This window comes from Triticum dicoccoides, chromosome 3B (genome assembly GCF_002162155.2).
Source record: "Triticum dicoccoides isolate Atlit2015 ecotype Zavitan chromosome 3B, WEW_v2.0, whole genome shotgun sequence".
In the NCBI taxonomy this organism is placed as follows: domain Eukaryota; kingdom Viridiplantae; phylum Streptophyta; class Magnoliopsida; order Poales; family Poaceae; genus Triticum; species Triticum dicoccoides.
The window spans coordinates 561,143,776-561,165,916 of NC_041385.1; the positions used below are offsets into that span (position 1 = coordinate 561,143,776).

General features: G+C 43.5%; 1 protein-coding gene across 1 annotated transcript; it reads right to left on the bottom strand.

Moving 5' to 3' along the window:
• Positions 1–605: 605 nt before the first annotated feature.
• Positions 606–4,432, bottom strand: LOC119277076 (uncharacterized protein C9orf85 homolog). Its single transcript, XM_037558294.1, has 8 exons — positions 4,255–4,432; positions 4,081–4,163; positions 3,950–3,988; positions 3,800–3,852; positions 3,643–3,706; positions 3,480–3,522; positions 3,347–3,394; positions 606–1,025 (listed from the first exon to the last, which is right to left on the bottom strand). Exons 1-8 carry the CDS (start codon positions 4,333–4,335, stop codon positions 858–860), a joined length of 579 nt encoding a protein of 192 aa, XP_037414191.1. The 5' UTR covers positions 4,336–4,432; the 3' UTR covers positions 606–857.
• Positions 4,433–22,141: the final 17,709 nt, after the last annotated feature.

Below are 22,141 nucleotides of genomic sequence, written 5' to 3' on the forward strand. Positions count from 1 at the left end.
CTCCATCCAGTGGTGTGTTCTTCCACAGCGCCGTGCGAGTCATGCCTGGCAACTGGCCTCCACAACTCCACAAGGTGACAATGGCAATAAAGGCGCACGTGGCACGTGGACGCCTAGTGCACCCCGCATCTTCTCCATCTTGCTTCTTGATCGCGATCCTGCATCGACTCGTTTTGCATCGTTGTGTTACTTAGAGGTTCAAGGAACGGGAGTAGCCCATGTGGCTCGGAATAACTTTACTCCTTTTTTCTGAGGGAGGAGTAACTTTACTCCTGTAATCTTAAAAAGGAAGAAGAAAAAAGGATATGCTGCAGCGCTCCTTTTGGTTTAGGCGGTGTTCGCTACTTGTCGACAGCAGGGCCTGTGGAGCTGTCATGGCAAACCTACAGCTTGCGGAAGGAAAGGGAGGTGGGTTGAGATGCGGCCAGATATAACCAAAATGATCAAGGGAAAAAAGAGGTGTTTAGCATGAGATGTGGGACCGCCATATAATATTTATTTATTTAAGCTGACTAGGAAGGATGCAACCTCAGTACAGACTCTACGGATACACGAAATAAAGTACTACGGGGAATGTGTACTTGTCCCCGGACGGAGTAACAAGAGGTAAAACCAGCAGCAGCAATATATAGAACACTCATGTAGTAATACAGCTTCAGAATCCTACACTTGTTAGGAAGAAGCATACCATAACTGGGAAGGCGCCGTAAGCTCACTGGTCAAAATAAGATCTGATAAACAGAAACATATATCTCTGCTAAAGCAAGTATCGGCATTTCTTCGGTGAGTTAGAACACCCCGAAAGAGCGTCCGTGCACAGAACTAAATATCCTTTTACAGTACCAAACCTTGCCAGGTTAATCTTTCACAAAATCCCTGGCATCTTCTTCATCAGACTTATCCTTCTGTACAGCCTGTTCAGCATATTCGTCAAGGGATGCAACAGGGAAAAGGTCGCCTTCCCGATCTCGGTCCGCAATCTTTGGGACTGATGGCCCGCTCTCCTCATCCTTGTTTTTGTTCATCTGTAAGAAATAATTAAACTAATGAATACGCACAGAAGAAAAAAAATATCATGAAGATTTAACTCACTTATTACTCAAATAAAAACTAGCACACTGAAGCAGAGTTTCAGTTCATGGAACTGATAATTTGAATGGCATTGAGAATCTTATTCCATTTGCAAGGTCTTAAGTACTGATATCTCAAAGAAGAATATCACATGTCATGTATGGTGGTTGGGGGGGATCAATAACAGTTCACAGAAGAGACCAAATAGTGTTTTTATATATTACTTCAAGGGCAAATAGAAGACCCATGCTAGGATAATCCACTGTTATCCATTCGGGCATTTTGTTCCATTTTCCACAGCAGATAGACGTACAACCAATGCTAGACTGCACAAAAGTTACTCATTTTTCTCTGTAAGTTAGCAGTATAGATCCTCCTATTACGGGCCAGTTCTTTTGGGACTTATGCGTGGCTGCCAAAATAAGCTGCCCCCGACCCAGCTAATTCTGGCAGCCCAACCTAAAATTTTATTCTAGATACCAGTTAAGTAATGGAACCTTACCCAAATGAACCCCAGGAACAAAACGTGGATTTAGAACAACGTTGATGTATAATCAAGAAGAATCAATATGATCACTTATGTAGTCACTTCACTCACTGGATGTCAGCAGAACTGTGGAAAACCCAGACAACAGGAAGACTGAAGATTGAATTTAATACGACACATATATGCATCACATAGAGGGTTTCGTGAGGTTTAAAACTGCAAATTACTTAGGCCCCGTTTGGATTGTCGTGTTCTTCTCAAATACACCCGTAAAGAATACAAGTCTCAGCTCGTCGTTTCATTTCCGCCCCAGATTTGCTAAGCGGCCGGTAAGATACAGGTGTAAAATATACACCTCCGTATTTGAATACAACCAATCCAAGCGCGGCCTTACAGTAGTAACCGACGTGATTGTCAGCTATTAGCATGTTAAGCTTTCTCCCACTCTTATTACAGGAATGCTTATGCCTCCAGGACTATCTTCTAACAGATAATTCCCAGTCAAATTGTTTTAAGACACTGCTGGAACTTTGAACTCCTCCAGTTCTTTATATTTCCATGTGTTGGTAATAATGAATTGCATAGTACTTTATTCTAGATATGTGCTTATAAACCTTAAATGGCCTAACTGGGATGCAAATTCTACAAAAGTAGGCATAAGAAAAATGTGGGTTGGGATGTCACCGGTTGTTGACCGAACAGGAACACATGAATGTGTAAGAATGGCCCTTAAGAATGCTATTTGTGAATTTTGAAGGAGTTTGAACACAGATGTCTGCAGTAGGAATGATTATTCCATGAGGCAAAGCTCTTGTCAGAAGTTCCTACTATGTAAAAGAGCCTAACTATTTCCATTTGCACATCAACTGCAGCTATTTGTTAATAAAGTTTTTACAAACCTAACAGATTAAATATGAAAATATCTACGCGAAGAGTTGACACTTGAATAGTCCAATAAAACTGGAATATCACATGCTTCATTTCAAGTTCTCATGCAATATCTTGGAAATCAACAAAATCATGTATATAACATTGAGAACCAGAATACAAGGTGAGCATTTTCATTTAGCTGAAATATAAATACCACAACCAGGCACCAATTCCTATTCTAAGAATGCATCCGGAAAGGATATAGAAGGGCAGATGAGGAATACCGAATACTTGAGGTTTTGCTCATGTGATGAGTGAATTAGTATAACCATGAGCAAACCAGTTTGTTCTGATTTCTGTGCAATAGGGTTTCTGCTAAATTTATGTGAACAGATTTCATCATGTATACAATTTATATAACTGAACCCCAATGAACATCTGAGTAATAATACAACAATGACATGCTATAATATAGGAGATGCAAAGTGTAATATATTTAGAGTTTGGTTTAACAGGCACAATAAATGAGTGGCATTCTTCTTTTAAAGAGAAGGAAAAACTAGTTATGTTAAACACGCTCATTCAAGCTAAAGATCAGAGGATTCGTGCTAGGATTCTCCTTCATTTGCGTGCAGAAGGAAAAATTAGAATGTCTATCTTATTGTGCTAGGCTCAAAATTGAGGCATGGAACCTTCTATTTAGTTCGCGATGTGGATTAAGGGAAGTTTTTTCTATAGCCCTCAAGTTTTCCTGTAGTCAAAATTTCAAGAAGAATAGAGGGGGTCCTTTATTCAGATTTCGGACTTATGGGCTTCCTAGGCCAGTTAAGAACTAACATCAAGGAGAGCATACACAGAAGCGTAAGTGCACGGAAATTAAATTTATCCAGCAATAAAAATTAAATAGCAAGTACTCACAAGGCGAAGAAGTGTCCGTCGTTCCCTCTCCCTAGCATATCTGATGGCCTATAAAACATTTCACTGGTCAGCACAAAACAAATGGATTTCTCAAGGTTCACAACAATCCTCTTCCAATGTAGAAGAATCAAACCTCCTCTAGTTCTTTGCGCTCACTGTTTGCTTCCTCAGCATCCCTACAGGACAACACTGAATCGTTACAACACGTAAAATAAAATAAAACACAGTTCAAATTCCAGCCATGGTGTAGCTGCACCCGTACTACTGTAACAATAAAATGAAATAGCGGGGATCACCTTCCAACAAGCTGCTTAACAGAGGTGCAGCACTTGGCACAAATCCCAAGCTCCTTGGAGCAACCTGCATTGAGCAGAGATCACACATATCAGTGTCAATCAAACGACACACCAGCACCACCATGGCGAGAGACATCGCCAAGCAGCCGAAATTCACCTGTGCAGACGTTGTGGTACGCCTGCCGGACGTTTCGTTTACTGCACTTCTGGCTGCAAAAATAAAAAGAAAACCATAGGCATCCATCACAATCCCCTCTTACAACCGTTCCCAAATACTGTGCGGTAACCAGGCAGGCAAGAAAGCTACCATTTTGCAGGCTCAACAATCGGCTTGTACTTGCCGTATCTGCAAAAGAAAGACGAACAGATCGGACCAAGGAACACAAGTAAACCAACGACCTAATGAATGAATATAACCAAGGAGGGAGAACCCCATACTTGCGCTTCCAGTCGATTTGGTCCCGGCAGCGCTGGCAGACGCCGGTGATCTCCGACAAAGGCCGGAACCTGCCTCCGGGCTCCTGCGCGAGCAGCGGCGATGGTTGCAGCGGTTAGGTCCCACAAGAACGGAAAAGAAGACGGGGAGGGGAGGGAGGCGGGTCGCGGGCTTACGGTCTCGTTGATCTTCCGGCCGAGGTTGGGCTTCCATGCGTAGGCGTTCTGGTGCTTCGGGGGACCCTGCCGCTTCGACATCTCTCTGCCTCTTTCTCTCTCCGCTTCGCGCCGCCGCCGGGAGTCCTCTCTCTGTGCTTACCCCTAAAACCTCGCTGCGGCGGCTGCGCGGCGTACCGAGAGGCTTACCTGTAATCGTGTGGGATCCAACAACTACGTCTAATGGGCGTCGGCCCAAGCCCTGGAGCGAGAGACAATTTTACAACTTTGGGCTCCGGAAAACACAGGCCCAATAGTTTGACGGCCCAACTGTTCCAGACAGGCAATATTTAGACTGTGAGTCTTCTAAAACCAAAATTAGACTGTGAGTTTGTCTAAAAAAATAGACTATGAGTAAATTGCACAAACCCACCACATTGAGGGTTAGCAGAAAATATGAGGTTAAATTTTGTTTTGACAAAAAATACCATGTCTAGCATAATCTCTTGACAAACAACAATGATTGACGGATTAGGCTTGTTTGAGCATGTTTAGACAGGTGGATCCACTTTTCTGCTTACATGGCATAACATTTTGTGCAAGATGAGTTTTAATCTGAATTTATAAACCAGTCCCTAGAATTTTTATATAGACACCCCTGAATCAAAAAAGAAAAACGCAATTAGCCCGCCACGTCAATAAAACTTGTAGGTTTGGGCGGCGTCACCCAGGCTCATCGATACCGTGGGGCGGTGTAGATGGAGGCTTGGGGCGGCGGATGGACCTCACCGACGGATGGAGGTGGTGGGAGAAGGAGGAGTACGACTGAGACGAGCTTGATCTGGATCTCGACGACCAGGGTAAGCCCCTGGATGCGCACGTCGTCCCGCTGCATCGGCTGCAATTGCTACCGGAGCGTCGCCTCGCCCCTCACGCGCTCTTCTTCTCCGACTCCGACCGTGAACTCCCTCCGCGGAGGCGAGCTTGACCCCCCCCCTCCCCTGTGAGCAGGTGAGCAGAGAGTGCTTCCTTCGGGCTCCTTGACGCCGCCGCTATGGTCACGCCCAATGGCCGTTGTTGCCATGGTTGTTGCCGCTATGGTCACGAGCACAGGCTGAGGCGCACCACATTAGTAGCAGCAGAAGAGCACGAGACTGCGGCGAGCAGCATCGCATGGCGGCAGCGGAGGCGGATGTCGCCGAAGCCAGCGTGGGGCGCCGTGGTGGAGGGGTGAGCACCGTGGTGGTGCAGTAGGAGGGCCTGTGCTTCATTGGGACAAAGGTTGGGGGCTTATTTTTGCTTTAAACCCCATCTAACACCCTTTTATGCAAACCATTATGCCACGTCAGCAAAAAATGGGACCCACCTATCATAAACACGCTCAAACAAGCCTAATCCGTCGATCAGTATTATTTGTCAAAATATTTACGTTGGCCATGGTGTTTTTTACAAAAAAGATGTAAACTCATATTTTCTGCTAACCTATGGTTTGTGCAATTTACTTTATAGACCATCGGTCGATCGTAGTGCTCATTGCTCCTGGCAACCCGACCCATAGTGAAAGTAGGAAGCGTTCGGGTAGCAATTTCAGGTTTTTCTTCTTCTAGTTTTTCGGGCTTATTGGCCAGTTTTTTTTGTTGTTTTCTTCACTGGCTTTCTTTTGTTTTTTTTATTCTTGATTATTTTGTGTTTATTTTTTCTTTGATGGTTTAAAAATTAATGAATTTCCAAAAATGTTCATAAAATTGTTTGAAAATTTGGAATTTCCATGTTTTCCCAAAATATTTTTCATAATTTAAAAAATGTTCACATTTTTTGGAATTTCAAAATTTATTCAGAATTTGAAGATAATGTTCATAAATTTTAAAAATTGTTGAACTTTTTCAAAATCTTGTTCCGTATTTAATAAATTATTCACTTTTTTCAAAAGTTGTCTGTTTCGAATTGATGAGCATTTTTTGAATTCTTCATTAACATTGTGATTTTTTTGAATTCGTGAACATTGTTTGAATTTGTTAACAATTTTTGAATTCATGAATCTTTTCAAATGCAGGAAGATTTTTCTAATTCTCCGTGAAAATTTTCTAAATTTGTGAACATTTTTTATTCATGATTTTTTTGAATTCGTAAATATTTTTTACAAGTCATGAACATTTTTTAATTCACAAACATTTTCTCAACTCTGTTCGGCTTTTTTTAGAACCATGCATACAATCATGCAATGGTGGGGTTAAATTCAACAATCATTTGTTGTCTCACATTGGCATGCACGCCTGCAACCATCATGTGGTCGCCCGACCTTGTTGCTGTGGCTGCAATCTCGTGAGCCAGTGAATTCTGCAGTCTACTAACTGTACTGATGTCAACCTTTGAGAAGGCAGCTAGCACTTGCTTAATGTCTGCTAGTACAACAAAGCAAGACGATCTGCAAGTCTCCTAAGAATGCAGGACTCGTCCCACTGCTGAGCAATCCATCTAATTATGGGTCTGATGTAGTATTTTGCCAGTTCCGTCATTCCCATCAAAACAGCAGACGCTTCAGCCTCCTTTATCGAAATGCAATGTCTCAGTTTGCGGCCGACAGACACGAAGACAAAGCCTCGGTGACCCCGAGCCACAACGCCTCCCCAGGTATCTCCCGATTCTTGAAAGAAGGCGGTGTCATAGTTAATTTTTGCCCAACCGATCGGGGGGTGCATACCAAGTGCTAGGCTTCAGGTGGGATGACTTGCATGCACTCCAACAGAATAGTGAGGTTGCATGCTTACTGTCGAGGTTAGTTGCAATCTGACTAGCCAACAACATAACATCCTCCAATCTGACAAGTTGTTGCCCGCCTCCCGTTACAGTGTCTTTCCCATCTCCATGTATGGCGTTTTTTCTGAGGTTCCAAGCTTTCCATAGAATCAACAGAATTCTATTCTTGACAGTCGCTGTTTGTGGCAGCAGAAGGTTCTGTAACCAATCGTCTCCAGTCCTCCCAAACTCATTCTCTTTTGGAATTTCCATTCAGCCCTCATTGCAGCTCTCAAGGCCCTGCTTCTAGTACATGAAACAACAGCATGAAATTCATCCTCACTTTCCATCCCACATATGTCACATACGTCCTCTTTCACAATGGTCCTTCTAAAAGGTATTGCGCTTGGTAGCCAGGGAATGGGTCGCCACTCTCCATCCATTTTTTTTAAAAAATCCGGTATATTTGCCTTCCGGATCACATCCCAAATGCTTCAATTTTCGGGCTCACTTGTAGAATTGGATGGTGCTTCCTTACCGTTTCTTTCCAGATTATCAGCCAACTTATAAGCACTCTTGACTGTGAAGACGCCAGTCTTTTCATAGTGCCACGCTACACAATCCTGTTCCCCTGCCGGGATCCGAATTTTTCAATTTTCTTCCGCATCAAATGAATGAAATATTTTCTTGACAAGTTCAGTGTTCCACTGTTTAGTTCCCTGGATCATTAATTGGTTCACCCATCTCAGCCTAGCTCAGCTTATAAAGGTAGCAGTTTTAAGGCTTTCATTTCTTGGGATCCATCGATCTCGTTCAATTTGAAATTTTCCTACCACTTCCCACTCGCCAAATCAGACCCTTCTTCAAGAGCTCAAGGCCAAATTCAATACCGCGCCAAGTGGGGGAGGCATATGAGGAGAACACCGTATCCAACAGTTCACCATTGAAGTAATATTTAGATTTAGAACCCGGGCACACAAACTGTGAGGATTTTGTACCAATCTCCATCCTTGCCTTGCTAGGAGTGCTTGATTGAAAGGTGCATATCTCGGAAGCCGGTGCCACCATCCCTCTTGGGTCTTGTCATATTTTCCCAAGACATCCAATGAACCTTTCTCTGCTCATCTTTGTCTCCCCACCAAAAATCTCTAATTACTCTTTCATAGTTTTCACAGAAACTTTGTTTCAACTTGAATACCCCCATAAGATAAGATGGCAAAGATTGGGCAACATTTGACGTTGACTTGTTTTGCCGCTTGTGACATGAACCTTTCGTTCCAACCATTACACTTTTTCCGGAATCTTTCCAAGATCGGTTGGAAGTGCTCATTCTCCATTCTTCCTTCCGGTGTTGGAAGGCCCAAGTATTTACTTTCAAAAGTTGCAACTTCGTCTTCTAGTGTTCTCATTATTTCCTCTCTTATACTTTCCGGGCAAGCCTCACTAAATAACAGGGAGCACTTGCTTAGGCTTAGAAGTTGGCCCGAGCTTTTCTGAAATACTTCTAAGATTTCCTTGATCTTTCTTGCTTCGTCAACAGTGGCTTTGAAAAAGAGCAAACTATCATCTGCAGAAAGGAGATTAGAGACACCAGGGTTTCCACGGGCGATTTTTAGGGGAGTGACGATGCCTTTCCTTATTTCTCTTTCTAGTAGAGTGGACAAACCTTCAGCCACAAATAAGAATAGGTAAGGGCTCAGCGGATCGCCCTGTCTCAGACCCCTCGTGGGCTCAAAAGCGTCCAGCAACACGCCATTACATCTGACTGAAAATGTGACTGATCTGACGCATATCATCACCCAGTTTATCCACTTTTGGTCAAAACCCAACTGCCGTAGTATTCCTTTCAAGAAGTCCCAGTCGACCCTATCACAGGCTTTAGCCAAACCCAACTTATAGGCACATTGGGTATCTCACTTATTCTTGCTATGTTGTATTTTATGAAAACACTCAAAAGCGATTATCGCATTGTCAGTGATCAATCTCTCGGGGATAAAAGCACTTTGAGTTTAGAAATGAGCTCATCAAGCAGAGGGCATAAGCGGTTAACTAGTGCCTTTGAGATCACCTTATAGATGACACCGCATATGCTTATGGGGTGGTAATCCTTGATACTCAGGGGGGGGGGGTGTTTTCCTTTTGGGATGAGTACAATTGTTGTATCATTGACACCTGCCGGCAGTAATCCATCCTCAAAGAACTTTTTCACCACAAAGCTGTGCGGCTTTATTTGCCTTCATGATTTTTTTTAAAATTCACAAACCTTTTGGACTTTTTTGGGTTTTATTTATGCAGTGGGAAAAAAAGGAAAAAAGAAAAGGGAAGCCCGCACAAATCCACACTAAGCTACTCCTAACGGAGCGATAGGAGCTAATGGGGCGGCCCACCATGAGTGCAGCGACCTGAGCGAGACATTCTACTGCTCATTGTCGCTTTTTCGCACAAGGCCAGCGACAACATACAAGTTTTGGGATGGCTCAGTGCCATATACGCAACGTACTACAACAACCAATTTTCGGAACCTTCTACAAGATTTCGAATTCACAAAATGGCCGCGTTTACAAAAACTGTTAGCAATTTTCTCAAAAAATGTTCTCATTTTTCAAAACATGTTCACAAATTCAACTGATGTTCATGTTTCAAAAAATGTTCAAGAATTTAAAAAATTGTTTGTTTTTCCCAGAAATTTTTCGGAATTTCAAAAATGACACACTTAAATTTTTTTCGTGATTTTTCAAAATTGGTTGGGGTTTTCAAAAAATGTTCGCTACCATGTTATACTATAGGGAAATTGATAAAAAACCAATCACTACAGGAAACCGGGCACTGTTGCTAGAGGAAAAACCGGACGCTACAGGGAAATCAATCGCTACTAGAAGAATGCCTGTGCGTTGCAACAGGGCCATATTAATTTTAAAAGTTCAATATTACGACATTGGCGACCTTTTTTACCATCATATCCTCACACACACACACTCTCCCCCTCCCTCTTTCTCACTCTCTGCCCCTCTCTCTCCCTCTCTAACACACACACATAGCCTATTCTCCTCGCCAATAAGACTTACTCAATTGACAATAATGTGTGGACTTGTGATGAGCTTCACTGAACTAATGGATAGTGTGATATATTCTTCAATCATTTAACAATGAAATTTCAGAAATGAAAAGGTTATGTAACACCTCAAGTCGTTAGCTACAGTGACCTCCCCCTAATGATGCCATGTGCATCAGGCTTGCTAAGCCAAACTGCCACTTGATAAAAATCAAAGCCCAATTCAAATTTAAAATAAAGTCAAATAAATTATTTCGTCAAACAGTAAAACTAAAATGTTCACCATATTCTATAAATTCCACTGATCTTTGACATGTTGAGCCCAACATTATTTGACCCAAAAATTAAATCTTGTCAAATTAATAAGAGGTCCAACAGTAGTTAAAATAATCAATTAAATATAAACCTAATTTTAGGTATTTCCTTTTGGTCCCAAACTTTTTGTGCCGCCTAAAAATATTCTGCTCGAATTGTGTGCATAGTTTCACAATTAACAAAATCCATTTAGTTGATATAAGAATAAATAGAAAACGGTGTTAAAAAGGAGAAACAGATTAGAATACATTAAAAACCAAAAGGACGATGAAAAAGGGGATTCCCCCTATCCCGGGCCTTGCCACCGAACCGGCCCAGTGGTCCAGTCCCCGCACGGTCTTTTTCTCCTGTTCCCCGAGCCCGTCGCTATAGAGTCGGGCTCCCGCCCGACCACCTCGCCGGCATCGAAGGGGAATGGATAAGGGTGACGCCCTGCCTCCCCTACCCCCATGGCCTCACTCCTCCTCGACGCCCCCTCCTAGATCCACTTCTCCTCCTCGCTCGCTCAATCCCGATGATCTGGACGAAGTCAGATGCCACGGCCACCATGACCGACCCAGTCCACACGACCACTGCCCTCCCTTCCGGCTAGGAGCTTGTCGAGGAGCTTCGAATGCCTCCGCTACTTCGTCTACGCCAACGAGATCAAGTCCAGCACCCTCAGATCGACGTCGTTGCCGTATTCCTCAACCTTCGGCCATCGCGACATTGTCGTTCGGTCCGCGCCGCCTCGAGCTCCCCTATCTTCCCCTAGGGTGCCATTGACACCGCCGTGATCTCCTCTTGCCTTTCCCCAGTTTCCCCTCTCGGTTGCTCTCGTTAGGTATTTCGCCGTGGCCGAGAACCGCCGTCCGCCATGGCCATTGCAGGGGTAGCCACTGAGCTCCTCGGATTTACCCCGTGGCACATGCCCGCTCCTATGCGCGCCCATGCCCGAGCCTTCAGCTCTTCTTCCGCGCCCGCGGGGCCACTCCCTCTCTGGCGCTCCATGCCCACGCACGTGCCACACCGCGTCCGTCGCGCCCGCCGTTGCCATCACGCTCGCCACAGCCACCGCACCACCGTGCCCCACGCGACCCACACCCTGGCCGCGCGTCACACTCTCGTTGGCTGCGCTCGCCCCATCTGTTGCCGCCTATCCCTTCGCTCGCCCCGCTGTCGTGCCCCTACCTCGCGCCGCCTCCTGACGCGGCCATCTTCTGCGGGCCGCCCCCTCAGCCACTCCGGCCGCATATCTGCCCTCCACCGTCGGCCGCTCGCCTCGCCTGCTGCGTGCTTCTTCCTGCTGCTGAAAGATCGTGGATGTCGCCTAGAGGGGGGTGAATAGGCGCTTTAAAATAATTACAGTTTAGGCTTGAACAAATGCGGAATAAACTTAGCGGTTAATTTGTCAAGCACAAAACCTACAACAACTAGGCTCACCTATGTGCACCAACAACTTATGCTAAGCAAGATAAGTAACTATGTGATAGCAAGATATATGACAAAGAACAATGTGGCTATCACAAAGTAAAGTGCATAAGTAAAGGGGCTCGGATAAGAGATAACCGAGGCATGCGGAGACGATGATGTATCCCGAAGTTCACACCCTTGCGGATGCTAATCTCCGTTTGGAGCGGTGTGGAGGCACAATGCTCCCCAAGAAGCCACTAGGGCCACCGTAATCTCCTCACGCCCTCGCACAATGCAAGATGTCGTGATTCCACTAAGGGACCCTTGAGGGCGGTCACCGAACCCGTACAAATGGCGACCCTTGGGGGCGGTCACCGAACCCGTACACTTTGGCAACCCTTGGGGGCGGTCACCGGTACCCGTCAAATTGCTCGGGGCGATCTCCACAACCTAATTGGAGACCCCGATGCTTGCCTCGAGCTTTACACCACAATGATTGAGCTCCGAACACCACCAACCGTCTAGGGCGCCCAAGCACCCAAGAGGAACAAGCTCAAGGGTACCAAGCACCCAAGAGTAATAAGCTTCTCAACTTGTAACTTCCACGTATCACCATGGAGAACTCAAACCGATGCACCAAATGCAATGGCAAGGGCACATGGAGTGCCCAAGTCCTTCTCTCTCAAATCCCACCGAAGCAACTAATGCTAGGGAAGAAAATGAGAGGAAGAACAAGAAGGAGAACACCAAGAACTCCAAGAACTAGATCCAAGGGGTTCCCCTCACATAGAGGAGAAAGTGATTGGTGGAAATGTGGATCTAGATCTCCTCTCTCTTTTCCCTCAAAAACTAGCAAGAATCCATGGAGGGATTGAGAGTTAGTAAGCTCGAAGAAGGTCAACAATGGGGGAAGAACACGAGCTCAAAGGATAAGGTTCAATGGGGAAGAAGACCCCCTTTTATAGGTGGGGGAAAATCCAACCGTTATGCTCACAACCCACACAGAGCGGTACTACCGCTCGTCCTCACGGTACTACCGCTCGTCCTCACGGTACTACCACTAGGGATCGCGGTACTACTGCTTGCGGTACAAAAAATATACTTCCGTACCTACCTCCGCAGGACTTGGGACGAGTTTTTTGGTCTGGAGCGGTACTACCGCTCTAGGAGCCGCGGTAGTAAAAAATTACATCCGCTCCAATTCGCGGTAGTACCGCTGCAGCCTTTTCAGAACACCAAAACTGCCACAACTTTTGCAAACGGACTCCGAATTCGATGAAACCAAGTTTGTTGGAAAGCTAACGACATGGGCTAACACAATATTGATAGAAATATCAAGAATAAGCAAATGAGAAAAGTCCCATAAGAAAATGGTGAGAACCCTTCACCGGATAAGACCGGTAAAACCTCCAACACCGAAAACATCATAGAAGACGCATGCGAACTCCGTTTTCGATGAACTCAAGCTTGTCATCAAGATGACCATAAGATCTAAGACTCACAAATATAACCAAACAAGAACCAAGAAACATGATGCAAGGATGCAATGGTTTGAGCTCTCTACTAACGATAAGATCAAGCTACCAACTTGAGAGCCCCCCTTGATAGTACGGCAAACGATCCTATAACTCGGTCTCCCAACTACCACCACGAGATCGGTAAAATAGAAAACCTATCAAGGGCAAACCTTTGCCTTGCACATGGTCCGCTTGAGCTAGATGAACACGATCTTGACTCCCTCAAGTTGGACCACCTTTCTTGATTGCGTTGGCTCGATGAAGACTAGATGATTGCTCCCCCATAGTCCACTATGGGTGAGCCACTCTTAGGCACATCTTCACAAGTCCATTGACACCACAATGGATGGCAAGATTCAAGAACTTGATCTCTTCGTGATGCTCCACTTGAACTTGCACACGGCAATCTTGATGACGATCACCACTTGATGTCATCCTTTCCATGGGTTGTATGATATCTTCCTCTTGACGCAAGCCCATGGATACGTACCTAACCCCACATACAACTCTCACATAGACCATGGGTTAGTAAAAAAAGTGCAATGGACAATGCTTACCATACCATGGGATCACTTGATCCTTCTCGGTACATCTTCTACGCTTTGTGAGTTGATCAACTTGATTCACTCTTGACTTAGTCTTGATCAACCTTGAATCTTTGCAACTCTCTTCATTTGGATGATGTCTTGAAGGTAAACATGAATGATTACACAAGCTTCTTCTTCAAGACATGCTTGCAATAAGCTCAACACTCATATGACCAATCTTTGGATAATTCCTTAATAGCACCTTGGTCATCACAAACTCTCATTGAAACCAACAAATGGACTCCAAGAAAAGCCTATGGGCAAACCCTTCAAATATAACTCAAGGCAACCATTAGTCCATAGAGATTGTCATCAATTACCAAAACCACACATGGGGGCACCACATGTCCTTTCAGTCTCCCCCATTTTGGTAATTGATGACAATCACTTTCAAGAGAGTTTATACAAGGAATTATGCATCACCATTCAATGCACCAACCAATAATGCATGCGTATGAGATGCAAATGCTAAGGAAATAAAAACCAAAGCTACTCCACAAAACTCTCTGAAACTTCTCCCCCATTGGCATCGATTGCCAAAATGGGCGAAACTCTTAGAAGGCCAATATAAATTGTGGTCCTCCATAAATTGTGTATTTCTCAACAAGAGAGTGGAATGCAATACACATATCCAACTGCCAATACTTGGAGGAAGACAAACTATATTGATGCCCAAAGATTGCAATAGAAAGATATGCCACAAAGACATAACAAAGAGAGACACAAGCAATCAGAAGATACCAATTGAAGCAAGCAATCAACGGATATCAATTGAACCAACTAGACCAATGATCCTACATGCCACAAGAATAAAGATATTATGAAAAGCGCAAAGGAGTGTTCTAAAGAAACTAGAGAAGCTCCCCATGATTTGTGCACACATAAGAATTTTTGTATTTGAATACAAATTGCACAAAATAGGATCATAGCTCCCCCAAAATCAATAGAAACTCACATCCAGTGCAAGTGCGCATATAGGAAACAAAGCCTAGCGCTTGCAACAAGCACATGGTTGAGCAACATGTAAAAGAGGCAACTTAAGAATAGGCTCAACCAAAATGATGTGTGTGAGTCATGGCGAAGCACTTGAGAAGGCTAAGATTAGGATGAGCATTAAGCATCAACATAGTCTTGAAAGAATGAGGCACACGGTGCAAGGCCTATCATTCCCACACACAACTGGCAAATGGGTTCACAAGCTTACTAATAAGCAAAAGAAAACCTATGCTTGTGACAACCCGTGGTGAAGATAGACGAGGGGAGGCTCATCAAGACGAGGGATACCAATTAAGATGGCAAAAACCTCGTAAAGATAAGCAAGAGGAAAATAATCTTCACCACACAAGAGTGCAACAAGATGCAACAATAGAGGACACACACTCAAGGCAAAAACTTTCACGGAGCCACCAAAGAAATAACATAAGAAAGACAAGGTGGACGCGAAAGAAAAGATATCAACTAGAGATGTAATTTCTCTCAAGTGTATAAGGTTCTATGTAGACGAAATCCTGATGATATATATATCTACAAAGAAGAATGTACACCCGAAATAGTTACAACACGAAGGAAGAAGATATCCACAAGGAAGTCATAAATATACCAATAAGATATTTGCTTGAAAGCATAGCACTTGGCTAGATATGGTCTTATTGTATATAAATGAAGTCCAAACACACATCCATCAAGGGCATCACAACTAGCAACAGAGATCATCGTTGGGATGCTTTGAGAAAGGAAACAAGTATCACAAGATATGAAATGAATATCATGCCAAGATACAACCTACACAAGGTTGAATGCAAGAGGGGAAAGCATGAATAGATACTTGTTACCGAGATATCATTGGAAGGATGTAGTAGATACCAATTGAAGGTAGATAGTAGTTCATTGATCATCCTAGCTCGACTCCAATATGCACATGGTGACAACAGCTTCCTTGTGAGTGAGCCGAGCATCCAATGCATCTCCAAATGTTCCTAGAAGAACAACACAAACTAAACGGTACCCAAACTCATCGGGACCAAATAGTTAGAAACACCAATACATAGGACAAACTCCACATAAATATGTGCATATAGATATGAAAATGAATTTCATGCACATCTCATCCAAATTGAGAGTAGGTGGAGTTTCCCCTATATATTGAGTCAAAGAAAGAAAGCATGCCAAATGAAATACATGAAGTAAACATGCATGCTCAAGACTTTCAAAACCCGAAACCAAAAGACAAATAAATGCCAAGTGAAAAGGATACCAAATGGAGAAATCATCACTTGGAAGATATCATTAAAGATACATCAAGGAATGAGATATCCATTGATACACACTAAACTAAAGATGTCAAACTCCCAAAGAGAGGATGGTTCCAAACATACCAAGCTCTCAACAAAGTTTCATGATGGCACAAAGTACCAAAAAGAAATGGCTTGCCTTCCACCAAAACACACTTGATAAGAATCACAAGAAGAGTGAAGAAAATAGAATAGCTCCCCCATGAGTTGTGCATTATATAGGATTTGTATTTGAATACAAAATGCACAAGGTGGGATCACTGCTTTCACTATATCTAGAAAACACTAGACAAGAACAAGAAATAAACAAGATACACAAGTGGTATGGAAGACAACGGGAGTTAACACAATCCTTGGCAAGAGAAAAGGCAAGTAAAACAAAAGCCAATGTAAAGATGATCAATAAATTCTACCACACATAAATGACTACCAATTGTCAAAAGACAAGAAGTAGATGGAAAGAATTCCCGATGGTAGATAGCAAGGATATCCAACATCATCTTCACACCACACACAAGCAAATTGCAACTTGTAGAGCTAACATGCCACCTAGGAACAAGATAATCTACAATATCAACACTAGGTGACAACATCTCAAATGTACACATTTTCTAGGCTAGTAATATACATAGCATATTACTCCCCCATAATGTGATACCAATGAAGAACCTAACAAGAGGCAATAAGAGGATCCAACACGAGATAATCAATGGAATTTTTAGAATTTGAATTTCTCATGAGAGATATATCACCTAGCGACTATATAATCTTGTAGTATCAATATTAGACGGTATTCCTCATGTACACACATTTATAGGATTGTGAGGTGCACAAAGCACATCACTCCCCCAAAATGGGATGTTCCATTAATCTCTCTCACGAGCCAACTAGGATACACACAAGAAGCAAAAAGGCTCAACGCACGACACCCACGTACATGATGTGCAAACCAACACACACATACTTGATTGCTCAAGATAAGCAAGTTGGAAGCACAATATATACAAACACATGCAAGGAACAAAACCAACACATGCATGGGGGAAAGTAACTTCCAATGTAAACAATTTAAGTACAAGTTACCACAAGGAGGCACATTGGATATAAGATAGAAACTTGATAATCCAATTTACTTGGCTTGAGACAATAAGAATGATGAAGTCCCCTTAATTCTTCATAATGTAGCCAAGTCTCCAATGCCCTCCAACAACACCTATTGATCAAGTTTGAGCTTGTTGGTCCCCAACCAAGTTGGGTCCTAAGAGGTTAGTCACAATAGGCTTGGCAACCCAAATGGTTCTTTTCTTGACACCACTTTGAGTACCAACAAACTTGGCAAACACATTGTCAACCTTATCCTTCCCAAGAGAATAGATATCATCAATAATAATTGGGTTGGATAAGTTACCACTAGTGCATGAAGAAGCAAGGTGACCTTTCTCACGACATAAGTAGCAACGTCTACTCTTCATTTTCTTCTCACTTGATTTCTCAACAAGAGAGGCATTAACTTGAGTCTTCTTGGGAAGTGGCCTTTCTTCAACTTGAGGTTGAGCATGAGATTGAACTTGTGGCCTCTGCCCTTGTTGCTTGTTACCAATGGCATTCTTCTTCAATGGGCAATATCTAACATGATGCCCTTCAATTTTGCACTTGAAGCAAATAATCTTGGCCGAATTCTTGACTTGTTTTTGGCCCTTCTTCTTGTTGCTCTTAGACTTCTTCTTATTATTATTGGAGTTGAATCCAAGTCCACCTTTGTCATTGGGGGATTTTTGCACACTCAAGATATTGTTGAGTGTGGATTTCCCTTCATGACTCTTTTCCAAGTCTTTCTTCAAAGAAGTGACTTGGGCCTTGAGCTCTTTGATTTCCTCTACATGGTTAGTCTCAACACAAGTACTAGAGGAAGTATAAGCTTCACGTTAGAGCAACAAGGCAAGGAAAGCAATTCATCACAAGATGTACCAACATTGTGAGTAGATGAATTACAAGGACTAGCACATGGCAATATGGTATTTTGACTAGAAGTGGTGCCAGTATCAACATGAGGCTCACTAGATGTCACCTTAGCAATCATGGCCTCATGAGCTATCTTTAGCACATTACGGGATACTAGAAGATCGTCATGAGAGCTTGAGAGCTTTTCATGGATTTCTTCCAATTTCCCACAATTTCTAGATAACAACTCAAGTTGAGCCCGTAGCTCAACATTCTCCTTCAAAATGGATGCTTCACAGGTAATAGAATTAGTAGCACAAGCATCATCATTAACAACAAGAGGAGAAGGCAACTTGGCAAGCTCTTTTAAATAAGAAGCTTCAAGTTGAGCATGAGACTCGGTGAGTTTGATGAGCTCACCCTTGATGACCCTTCAGCCATTTTCGAGGTGCTCAAAATCCTCAAGGAGTATAGCATGAGCAACTTCAAGCTTAGCATTTTTAGTTTCAAAAACATTGGCCACCTCAAGAGCTCTATCAGTAGATTCCTTCACTCTAGACAATTCTAGAGCAAAAGTCTCCTCAAGAGATTCCTTGGTGGTTTGTTCAAGTTCAAGAGCTTGAGAGAGGTCCGCAATCTCATTAGCGTAATCACGCCCATGACCTTCCATTTTATCGATGGTGACCTCATGCTCCTCAAGACGAGATTCCAACTCATCAATATATTTCTTGCTCTCAATAGCAATGGACATAATTTCCATGAAGTTGGAACGAGCAATTTTATTTGTATGAAGAGCTTTAAAAACCATTTCCCCCTTAATTTTTAAGGAGACAACATTATCATTCTCTTCATCATTATCCTCATCATCATTAGCATCAACATCATCATCAAGAGACATATTGGGGTACAAAGTAGGAGATACCTTTGACGCCTTAGCCATAAGGCAAAACGCAATAGATGATGATGTAGGATCCCTTGAGGCACCATTAAACACCACATCTTGTTCCATGGAGTGTTCGGTTTCCTCTACATTGATAGCACAACAATTCGAGGAAATAGATGCATTTTTATCATGGCAACAAAACATAGCAAGCATATCATCATGATATTTAGTCAAGCAATTTCTACATGATATGCAAGGACTATCAACACAAACATGTGAAACATTTGGAGTGCTCGAAGTGTTAAAGCCCAAAGAAGGAGCATTGCAATAATATAGTGATGAAGGATCATCCACAATAAGCATACTATCATCATTGCAATGACCAACACTACTCACCATATCATTACCTTGTGGCAAACCACATGTAGGTGAAGTAGAAGAAGTTGAGAAGACTATATGACCGGAGGTGGAGGGAGAACAACCATCCCCACAAATCTTGGACACACCATATTTATCTTGAAGCTTTGTCCATAACTCATGAGCATCCCGGAACGGCATGAGTTGAAATATAACTACATTGCTCAAAGCATCGAAAAGCACATTAGAGGCTTGAGCATTGAGATAAGAGTTTTTCTCATCCTCTAAAGATAATCTTTGGGGATCCTTTGGAGGAGAAAAACCCATATCTACAATTCGCTCTAAATTTGGGTCCATGACCCTAAAGAGATTAAGCATGCGAATAACCCAAACATCAAAATTTGTGCCATCGAAACTAGGAGTGTCAGAGAATCCTAATCCCCTAGTCGACATCTTTACTCTCTAGGCGGTTAAGCCCAACAAAGAGAGACGAGGCTCTGATACCAATTGAAAGATCGTGGATGTCGCCTAGAGGGGGGGTGAATAGGCGCTTTAAAATAATTACGGTTTAGGCTTGAACAAATGCGGAATAAACCTAGCGGTTAATTTGTCAAGCACAAAACCTACAACAACTAGGCTCACCTATGTGCACCAACAACTTATGCTAAGCAAGATAAGCAACTATGTGATAGCAAGATATATGACAAAGAACAATGTGGCTATCACAAAGTAAAGTGCATAAGTAAAGGGGCTCGGGTAAGAGATAACCGAGGCACGCGGAGACGATGATGTATCCCGAAGTTCACACCCTTGCGGATGCTAATCTCCGTTTGGAGCGGTGTGGAGGCACAATGCTCCCCAAGAAGCCACTAGGGCCACCGTAATCTCCTCATGCCCTCGCACAATGCAATATGCCGTGATTCCACTAAGGGACCCTTGAAGGCGGTCACCGAACCCGTACAAATGGGGACCCTTGGGGCGGTCACCGAACCCGTACACTTTGGCAACCCTTGGGGGCGGTCACCGGTACCCGTCAAATTGCTCGGGGCGATCTTCACAACCTAATTGGAGACCCCGACGCTTGCCCGGAGCTTTACACCACAATGATTGAGCTCCGAACACCACCAACCGTCTAGGGCGCCCAAGCACCCAAGAGGAACAAGCTCAAGGGTACCAAGCACCCAAGAGTAATAAGCTTCTCAACTTGTAACTTCCATGTATCACCATGGAGAACTCAAACTGATGCACCAAATGCAATGGCAAGGGCACACGGAGTGCCCAAGTCCTTCTCTCTCAAATTCCACCGAAGCAACTAATGCTAGGGAGGAAAATGAGAGGAAGAACAAGAAGGAGAACACCAAGAACTCCAAGAACAAGATCCAAGGGGTTCCCCTCACATAGAGGAGAAAGTGATTGGTGGAAATGTGGATCTAGATCTCCTCTCTCTTTTCCCTCAAAACTAGCAAGAATCCATGGAGGGATTGAGAGTTAGCAAGCTCGAAGAAGGTCAACAATGGGGGAAGAACACGAGCTCAAAGGATAAGGTTCAATGGGGAAGAAGACCCCCTTTTATAGGTGGGGTAAAATCCAACTGTTATGCTCACAACCCGCACAGAGCGGTACTACCGCTCGTCCTCACGGTACTACCGCTCGTCCTCACGGTACTACCGCTAGGGTCGCGGTACTACTGCTTGCGGTACAAAAAATATACTTCCGTACCTACCTCCGCAGGACTTGGGACGAGTTTTTTGGTCCGGAGCGGTAGTACCGCTCTAGGAGCCGCGGTAGTACCGCTCTGGAGTGGTAGTAAAAAATTACATCCGCTCCAATTCGCGGTAGTACCGCTGCAGCCTTTTCAGAACACCAAAACTGCCACAACTTTTGCAAACGGACTCCGAATTCGATGAAACCAAGTTTGTTGGAAAGCTAACGACATGGGCTAACACAATATTGATAGAAATATCAAGAATAAGCAAATGAGAAAAGTCCCATAAGAAAATGGTGAGAACCCTTCACCGGATAAGACCGGTAAAACCTCCAACACCGAAAACATCATAGAAGACGCATGCGAACTCCGTTTTCGATGAACTCAAGCTTGTCATCAAGATGACCATAAGATCTAAGACTCACAAATATAACCAAACAAGAACCAAGAAACATGATGCAAGGATGCAATGGTTTGATCTCTCTACTAACGATAAGATCAAGCTACCAACTTGAGAGCCCCCCTTGATAGTACGGCAAACGATCCTATAACTCGGTCTCCCAACTACCACCACGAGATCGGTAAAATAGAAAACCTATCAAGGGCAAACCTTTGCCTTGCACATGGTCCGCTTGAGCTAGATGAACACGATCTTGACTCCCTCAAGTTGGACCACCTTTCTTGATTGCGTTGGCTCGATGAAGACTAGATGATTGCTCCCCCATAGTCCACTATGGGTGAGCCACTCTTAGGCACATCTTCACAAGTCCATTGACACCACAATGGATGGCAAGATTCAAGAACTTGATCTCTTCGTGATGCTCCACTTGAACTTGCACACGGCAATCTTGATGACGATCACCACTTGATGTCATCCTTTCCATGGGTTGTATGATATCTTCCTCTTGACGCAAGCCCATGGATACGTACCTAACCCCACATACAACTCTCACATAGACCATGGGTTAGTAAAAAAAGTGCAATGGACAATGCTTACCATACCATGGGATCACTTGATCCTTCTCGGTACATCTTCTACGCTTTGTGAGTTGATCAACTTGATTCACTCTTGACTTAGTCTTGATCAACCCTTGAATCTTTGCAACTCTCTTCATTTGGATGATGTCTTGAA